At 36.6% G+C, this 9,690-nt stretch overlaps 1 protein-coding gene across 2 annotated transcripts; it reads left to right on the forward strand.

The window, feature by feature from the left end:
• The first annotated feature begins 1,520 nt into the window (after nt 1–1,520).
• Nucleotides 1,521–8,474, forward strand: cq072 (uncharacterized protein c17orf72-like protein). Of its 2 annotated transcripts, NM_001201284.1 has the most exon segments (6): nt 1,571–1,678; nt 2,463–2,550; nt 4,193–4,299; nt 4,417–4,616; nt 7,965–8,035; nt 8,297–8,474. In NM_001201284.1, coding segments are annotated over 6 exon segments (564 nt in total). In that variant the 5' UTR covers nt 1,571–1,615; the 3' UTR covers nt 8,332–8,474.
• The last annotated feature ends 1,216 nt before the right edge of the window (nt 8,475–9,690 follow it).

The raw sequence follows: 9,690 nt of genomic DNA on the forward strand, positions 1-9,690 counted from the left end.
GACCCCAAATGCCTATCAGCAGCATCAAAACAGATCAAAACAGATCAAAACAGTTGAGGCAAAACCTGTGGTGATATCAGAGATTTCAAACCTTAAAATCCAACCTGTGGAAACATGACCTACATCAACCTGTGGAAACATGACCTACATCAGGTCATCTATCTTATCAACACTGCATTGGCTCCCTGTAAAATTTTGCATCAGTTATAAGACACTACTATTGACATATAAAGCACTGAATGGTCTCACACCACAGTACCTGAGTGAATATTTGGTCTTTTATGATCCACCACACCTACTTTGATCAAAAGGTGCAGGCTATTTGTTGGTACCTTGAATAGTGAAGGCTACATCAGCGGGATGAGCTTTCTCTTACAAAGCCCTTCCAATTAGTGTTTGGGACTCAGACATAATCTCAGTGTTTAAGACCAGGCTGAAAACATATTTGTTTAGTCAAGCTTTTTGTGAATAGTTTTTAAAAATTATTATTTTATTTTATTTTAGGTAAAGGAGCAGATCCAGAGGGCATAGGGTATTGTGGGGAACTGGAATGTTTGGATGCTGTCGCTCTCCCACTTTCACCCAGGTTTGTTGATGGTGAGTGGCTGCCCGCCTTATGTCCCAGGGCTCCCTCATGTCTGTGTTGCATTCTTTGGACCTCAGTTCATGTGAACAGTTATGCTATGATGACCAGGACTACAATTGCTATTATAGCCTTAGCACTGCAATTACCACAAACAGTTTTGCATTCAAATCTCCATCAGTGAACAGTGGATAAGTTCAGACTTCATGTAAAAAAGAAATTTTCATGGTTACACAATTGCACTATTTGAGCATATAATATTAGCACATTTATAGAAGGGATTTATTTATAATTACACTATCCGTTCTCACCCAGATGAGGTCGGTTTCCCTTTTGAATCTGGCTCCTCTCAAGGTTTCTTCCTCATATCATCTGAGGGAATTTTTCCTTGCCAGTCTCACCTCTGGCTTGCTCATTAGGGACAAATTCATAGATTTAATATTTATATTCTGAATTTATATATTTCTGTAAAGCTGCTTTGGGTCAATGTCCATTGTGAGAAGCACTATACAAATAAAACTGAATTGAATATTGGATAGTCACTGGATGTTGTATGCCAGCCAGTAACATCTCCAATACAGCCGTGGGTGTTGATTCTTTGCTTTAAGACTTTTTTTTTTTTTGCACGATCAAAGCAGCAAAAGTAACAGATAAAAGAAGTGGTTTGTAGCTTGAACACTCCACCATTGTCCATGCAAAATAAAAAATAAAATTAATTTATTAACGCACACACTGTCACCCACACATTAAAATCCCCAGTGTTAAATCAACTCCTACAGTGTTTATATAAGTCTATTTGGACACAACTGTGAGTGTGGGTGTAAATGCAACCGTGGGGAATTTTAGTGCGCATATGTTAAGCTATTTTCATGTAAAGTAATTAATGGGACACCTATCACACATGCTTCCTTTGTTCCTTCGTTCATAGTGCAGCGTGAAAGCAAAGCTTGTTTGTGTCCCTGCACCAAGGCAACATTACACACGCAGGTGGTGAGGCTTCACAAAATTGGAGCTGAACTGCAGTACACAAGCATGGAACAGTCAGCACAGATCCAGCAGGATGATTTCTCATGCTTTCAACTCATTCAACAACCGGTGAGTCCTCGATGAGTACCAGTCTACCAGCTGAGAGTTTTTATGCAGTTGGACAACATATGTGACGGACTGCACATGTGAAAAAATACAGTAGATAATGCTATGTAAAGTTTAATTAAGGAACAGAACATGAAAAATACTCAGTGATAAATGAATAGCTCCTTAAAATTCCTTCTGGGTTAAAACTTTTCATTTCTTCAGCTTCAGTGAAGTTACTGAATAATATGCATTAAGATAAATAACCAAATAATAGAGATTTCAAAGGGTTAAAATCTATGGCAAGGGGTTTCAGCTAAAATTTGTCAAGGTCCAGTTAGATAAAATTCGTTAAGTATCCGCTTAAGTAACTAACATGACTAGCATTACCTTTTAATGCTTAACAATCAAGGATGAGTTGATGCCTATAATTAAGGTGGTTTTGATGCAAATTTTTCACTAGTGCCATGGATTCTTAACATATTTAATTTGATGTAAGGAGACTAAACATATACTTCTTTTCCTATTTGCATTCACACATTCAGTTTAAAGTCAGTTCACTAACGAGACCAGACAGGGTACTCTCCCTTATCTGACATAATGTCTCTAGCCCTGTTGCTAGTCTGGTTCATGTTTGGTCTTTTGAAATACTTTGCTGACAGTTGATGGTGAATTTGATTTGCAATGTTGCAGTCCTTCCTTGCTCTGTGTTTCAAATGAAAAAGAGCACAGTGACCGCTTCACTGAAGTCATTTAATGTTTTAATTTAATTTACACACCAGCCTCTCTCTCTCTCTCTCTTCTACAGGCCCCTCAGCCTGTTGCACTCTTCCAGCAGTTTCCCTCAGCAATGGCTCCACCTGCACCAACTTTACGGCCGGGACACATCAGGGAGGGTACGGCACCACACACCCACACCTAAATCGGAGTCTTTCAGTGCCATAACCACTAACATAGACCTAAAAATAATTTCAGTGGTGTAAAACATTGTTATAACACTATCAGGTGTCACCCAGAAGAGGACATGCACCTCTCAAATTGTTACATTAGGGAGTTTTTCCTCCCCATCATCACCTGTTTGAATGTTCATGTACTGAATTTGAAAACTTCAACATAGGTGTGTGTACTATATGAAGTGCCTGCAGTACAAAAAACTACATCTTAGAAAGTGAAATGATCTTGAATATTGTATTAAATGTATGTAGTATTTCCTATTATTCAATTACCATAAATCAAATACAGTAGATGATTATTAAAGCTATTATTATTATTATTATTATTATTATTATTATTATTTACTAATTACAAAGTAGAAATACTACAATATTAAAATATTTTTACATTTATTTCCTGGAAAAGTGAAATTGTAGAATTTGTAAAGCTTTAAATGTGTAAAAGCATCTAAAACAGACCAAATAACCTTATATTTATTTATAATAATCTCATAATAAGAAATATTACATAAATTTACCCATATTCAAATTTTTTCAGTTGCTTACATATACATTTTATTCAGTGTGGTCAAACTGTCATTGAAGATATATCCCATTAGTGTAAAGAAAGAGTTTTGTTTGAAGCAGTTGGTGAGAAAACAAGATCATTTTGCATATTGGGCTACAGAATGTGGACATCTGCCCTATTAGTCATATTACCTCTTACTGTGAGATCTTGGCTGTGTTTATTGATGAAACATATCCGACTCTCTAGTGAATGATTCAAATATAACTTTAATATGTTTTGTTATATAAATATTCAGTGTGATGGATATGACCAAAGTGCTATATGTAATAAATACAGCATCAAAATAAGGACGTTGCTTTTATAGTGTCTGAAAAAATATAAAAGACACACCGAATTCTAGTTTAGTTTGGATAGCATGGATGTTCTCGATATAGCCAAATAACCAATTAAGTTACAATCTGTTTAATTTTATGCTGAGACTACATTTAGAATAAATAAGCGTTAGATATAGTGCATAGTTTGTGACGTTTAAAAGGGACAGGTTGTACCCTGTACAATGTGCACTGCATGTTATTTACCTAGAAATAATATTGTAGTATTTTACATGTATCTAATAAAATGTGTACGACTAATTAACGTGAGACTTTGCCTCTTATCTCAATATCCATATCCATCTTCACATTTTGCAAAGACTTCACACTCACCAAAAGTGTGTTCCAGATTCAATCCCAGTTACATTCTCAATTATTTTGGCTTACATATTTCTCAAATATGTGCCTCAGAGTTGCCATGTATTTTTGGTGATACTGTGATAACCAATGTGACCATTGTGTTTCATCTCATTTAGTCTTGAAAATTTAACACTAAATGCAGTTTGTAGAGCACTGATTACAGTTCTCTTTCACATCACACATATGCATAGTCATCTAACAAAAAGAGATGTGTTCACAAAGCACTATCTAGTGGGGGCTCATGGGTATGGCATGCATAGATTTGTGATGACTTTCTCTTGAGTATCTTACAGTCTTCTAGTGAGTGCTAGAGCTACCAGTATACTGTAGTGTGTATCTTTGACAGATCTTGTAGAGCTGATGATGATGCAGAATGCTCAGATGCACCAAGTCATCATGAACAACATGACCATGTCTGCACTTAGTTATTTTGGCTACATGCAAGCACCTGAGGTAAATAAAATACTCATGCAAGCAGCCTTTTGAATTGAGGTTTTTTCCCCCTTGTTAATTATGCATGCAAAAGTTGCATAGTGCAGCTTAACCTTTTTATGCTTTACATTAAAACAGCATCCAGGTCCACCTGTAACAGTTGAGGTGGATCCGGAGGTGTATCATCACCACTACCCCTGTCCCCCCTGTGAATCTTACCCTGTATGGGTTCCTATGTCTCTGGCACCGATGCAGTCTCAGGTCCCTCTTCAGACCATTCCAAGCTTTCAGGATCCTACATACCCTCTACACAACACCCACGTAGAACACAGAGACAGGTGAGAGAACACACATCCTGATTTACACTAGAACTTTACGTCCCCAGAACAGCCGTAGCTTTGGTACTTTAATTCAAGAATTTCCGGAGAGTTATGTTATATTGCTCAGAGTTACTCAGAATTATTAGTTAAGATCAGGGTCACTAGGTTTGTGTGAGGAACCGAACCAATGGCCATTAAAAACTAGTCCCAAAACCAACCGAATACCTGTATTGTAAATGACATTTACAGAGTAACATCATACAGTAGTGAGAAAATCAAAAAGTTTTCCTAAAAAGTATAACTCAGGGACCAAATGGCCTTATATTATATGTATTGCCATAAAGAACACCTATAACTTATAAGCATTGTTTTATTTCAAAAACAGACAAAACAGAAGTCATTTTTCCACATTCTTGCATAGGGAGAGTCTGAAATAAGCTAACAACAAAATAATAAGCCAAACTGAAAAAGCTGAAACAGCTTTTGGTGCCTTATCACATGTTAGGTGCCTTGGGTAGAATCTAGACAGCCAGCTATCGCTATCTCACAGTATTTTTTTATTGAACATTTCTGCTGAACATTTCTGTTGAACATTTCTGCTGAACATTTCTGCTGAACATTTCTGCTGAACTGAACATTTCTGCTGAACATTTCTGCTGGACATTTCTGCTGGACATTTCTGCTGGACATTTCTGCTGAACTAAACATTTCTGCTGAACATTTCTGCTGAACATTTCTGCTGGACTAAACATTTCTGCTGAACTACACATTTCTGCTGAATATTCCTGCTGGACATTTCTGCTGAACTAAACATTTCTGCTGAACATTTCTGCTGGACATTTCTGCTGAACTAAACATTTCTGCTGAACATTTCTGCTGAACACATCTACCAAACATGTCTGCTGAACATCACCTTTTTTCTTCTCTCCTCCCCTCCCTTTCCCAAATATTCCATTGAGAAGAAAACAAAACAAAACAAAAAAACAAAAAACAAATTGAGCAACACACAGCAGTAAACATTCACAGGTGTTTTTTCTTTTTATACTAACAAAGTAAAACAAAATTAAAAGTAAACCCGCCCCCCGCCCCCCGGCTCATCATGGCTACCCAATAACTATCGCTGGTTATATAGATATTGTAAGACCCAACAACAGGCACAAAAATTTAAGTGGGAAGTGTCTGTAACTCCATAAAGTATACGATAAAGGGATGCCATTTAAAAAAAAAAAAACATTGTCCCTACAACCCTTCATGGTATACCTTATTTTCTCGAGTTTTAGAAAAAACATCACGTCCTTTAGCCACTGGGAGATAGATGGGTATTTAGCAGACTTCCAATGCAACAGTAGGGAACATCTTGCTATAAGGGATGTGAAAGCAATAACATCCTTTTGTATCAAGCTCAGTGGAACTGAGTCATCAGGAATACCAAATACAGCAGACAATGGGCAAGGTTTTAAATCTACCCTAAGAGTAGTGGACATGATGGTAAAAAAAACAGACCAAAAACCATGGAGATCAGGGCAGAAGAAAAACATATGGCCAAGATGGCAGGGAGAGCCATGGCATTTATCACACTTGTCCTCTACGTCAGGATACATTACAGAAAGTCTCGACTTGGACAGATGGACTCTGTTTAAAACTTTGAACTGTATAAGTCCAAGATGAGCACAAGAAGTGGTAGACTGTACCCTCCCTATAGCACGTTCCCAACACTCCTCACTTATCTGTACTCCTAAGTCTGTTTCCCATGCATTCCTAATTTTGTTACTCAACTCACTACCTAGCGCGAGAATAAAATCATAAATCCTAGAAATCATTCCTCTCTGATGTGGAGCTTTCCCAAGCCTGTTCAGGAGGCGCAGAGGGGAAACAGGAAAACATCTAGAAACGAAACAAGACACCTATAACTATAATTAAAGCACATTTGCTGACAAGCACTTTCATACCAAAAAAAAAATAGTGAACTCTTTTAAATTCTTATACAATCAACACAGCTGGAATCCCTTATTTCTACTGAATCACTAGGCTTACAATTTAATCTTAACCACATGCCACATACAATACACATATAAGTAAATAATTTATTTATCTTTAGCAGTTAGAAAATCTCTTATATCTCTCAAATCTTAAAAAAAAACAACAACAAATAAAAACATGGCTGCAAGTCAAAAGCAGTTCAATACTTGCTTGAAATGTGTCAATCTGGCAACCCAGGTAGATTGCTACCTAACCCTACCTGGACGTCAACTAGCCCGAAAACATTTAACAACTTTCTCTGAAGACATTAGCTGCGACTCACGTTGGTGCAAAAAGCTACGGGTATATCCTGACTAGAGGTGGATTTTACTGAAGCCGATAACTAAGTTGGGAAGTACCTGCCTATAACCGAGTAATCAACTGATGGGTTAGGGTTAGGGATATGAAAACATAACACTCAAAGTAAAATACTGCTGAACTTTATTACAGAACTAAACAGTACTGAATGTACCATGAAAATGTACTCTACCTTTTAAATGAAATAAACATATACATATTAATATTTATTAAATGTTAAAGTAAATAAAAGATAGACATCCAAACTGAACCAAAAAGTAACACTCCAAACAACAAATAAAAGAGACAACCAAAATAACTAAAAAACACTTCAAACAACACAACAAAATTATTCAGTGATAGTTTTATTTCGTGTCTAGAGGCTGTGCTCGTACCGTATAATGACAGCAGACCCTTCTCAGTAGCTCCCACAATGGATGCAACCTGGAAAAAACTCAGTGACCAATAGTTTCAGCAATCGGTTATCTGTGCCGATTAATTGGCAAAATCTCTCAATCGGTCGACCTCCAATCCTGACAGAAGTAAAGGTGTTGTAAGAAAACACAGAGTTATACAGTAATCATTTCAAACAATACTGCTTTACATTAAGAAAATTCTACCGTATTTCTACAGAAAACTAGAAATACTGATAAATGTTTCATTTAAGGCTTGGTAATAAACTATTCAGAAGTCAATAATTCATGTGTTACTGAATAAAACATGATTCATTCATGATCAATTAATGAATAATTCATATATGAAGTTAAAAATCCATTAAAAAAATGTTTTACTGTATAGGTATCAATTTAATTCAGGCCTTCACTCTACATTATCAAAGTCTGCGATACCCTATGCAGGCTTATATGTATATTTATCTATTTACAAGCTGCTACCATATATCATTACTTATAAATTTAAATCAAAATACACAGAATACAAATGCCTGTAAGTGAATAATGATAGGTGAAGGCAGTTATTCTTATTGAACATTTTTCAATGATATTGCCATATGCACACACCATCATAACAGACAAAAGTACCATTTTGCAGGAAAGCCGTTCCTCCTCCTCCACCACCCAGCGCAACAGGAACTGTCGGACCAGATGTTCCTCTTGCTGCAGGTACACTCACACACACACACACACACACACACACACACACACACACACACACACACACACACACACACACACACACACACACACAAACTAATTTCTTTGGAGATGTTCATGGTGATCCAGAATGTAGACAACTCCAGAGAATAGCTTGGAGGTGACAGCTGAAAACACCTGAATGTCCAAATTTCTCTCTCTCTCTCTCTCTCTCTCTCTCTCTCTCTCTCTCTCTCTCTCTCTCTCTCTCTCTCTCTCTCTCTCTCACAGAGCATTATGAAGTAGAAAGAAGGCAGCAAATATAAGAGGAAACACAGAACTGAAACACTAATCTTACTTGGATGGACTTTCATATAAACACTGACAAACATTACATCAAATCAAGAGCTAATTGACCATTCTTGCTATGTAATGTGAGAACATATTGTAATAAAGTGATTAAACAACAGACAAATTATTTTATTTAATCACTTCAGCTTTTAACAAATCGTAGCTCTAGTTACAATTTATTTCTCTCATATCTAATGAACTACAACTTCACATTCATCTGAGAATTTTCCTCATGAAATATTTAATTCATTTTTTGTACTAATGTTGTAAAATTTGAAAGATAATTCACGATTTCCCGTTTTCTTTTTTATTGTTTTTATTTATTTATAGGTCTAGGAAAAGCACAATACGTCTAATTCCATGATGTGATTTAGAAGTCGCTAATGATCCAATTGCATTTCTTTGCTTTGTTGATTTGAAATTATTCGTTTCTAACAGTGCAGCACACAACAGCTTGCTTGGCAAAAGTATCAGGATATCTTTTAATTGTAAACATAAATGTGGAGCCCAAAAGCAAAAAAGAGATGAAAGAAAGAATTTTCGGGGCAAATCCTCCATGATTAGATAAATGGCCATCAAATGAGTGAGTAACCTAACTGGCTTTGTTCTTATTTGGACATATCCACCAAGCCAGAATTTGCATATAGTGCTATGATGTTTAAAGCTTTGAACTCGGGCAACAGTGCCAGAATAATGCTGTGGGCACAAATGCCATTGTTTATGTCTGTGTGAATAACTTGTTGCTTAATATGCTTCCACTACCATGGAAGACAAATACTATGAATTATTCACTAACTACAGTGAAATACACAGGATGTAGTTACCAAAGTGATAAATGTAAGTGCTGGGCTCTAGTAGTTGTGGTGAGTAACCATTTTGTGATAACATTTACCCATTCAATAAAGTACTGCAAACAGATTCCAGTCAAATTTTACACATACAATTTTTGTTTGTAAATATTGATCCAGTAAAATAAAATTAAGGGGAATTATAAATGTAAACATCATAACAGTTGCACAATTAACATATAAATACTCACCAGGAAATGGACGCATCAAATTGCAATGCAGCGGGAATACTGCATCGCCCACAAACGTGTGGGGCGCCATGACATCTGTGTCTGGCAGAGTGGTTGGAGGTGGTAAACCTAGTTTTTCTTCTAGGAGAGTGGACCTGAAGGAACTGTTTTTAAAGATGCAGCCGTCGCTTTGGCAACTATAGGCTCAAACATCTACCACCGTAAAGCAGTAGTGAGCATCACACGCTGCCATCAGCACAATTGAGTGTGTCCCTTTATAATTAAAATAGTCACTACCCGAGTTGGGATGAGCTCT

Source organism: Ictalurus punctatus, chromosome 2, assembly GCF_001660625.3.
Source record: "Ictalurus punctatus breed USDA103 chromosome 2, Coco_2.0, whole genome shotgun sequence".
In the NCBI taxonomy this organism is placed as follows: Eukaryota; Metazoa; Chordata; class Actinopteri; order Siluriformes; family Ictaluridae; genus Ictalurus; species Ictalurus punctatus.

Excerpts from the sequence above, each read along its gene's own strand:
- cq072 (XM_053685580.1), top strand. The coding sequence starts at position 1,616 with ATGGAACAGTCAGCACAGATCCAGCAGGATGATTTCTCATGCTTTCAA. Across the intron at positions 2,551-4,192 it reads GCCGGGACACATCAGGGAGG|ATCTTGTAGAGCTGATGATG; the intron begins GTACGGCACCAC and ends TATCTTTGACAG. Across the intron at positions 4,300-4,416 it reads GCTACATGCAAGCACCTGAG|CATCCAGGTCCACCTGTAAC; the intron begins GTAAATAAAATA and ends ACATTAAAACAG.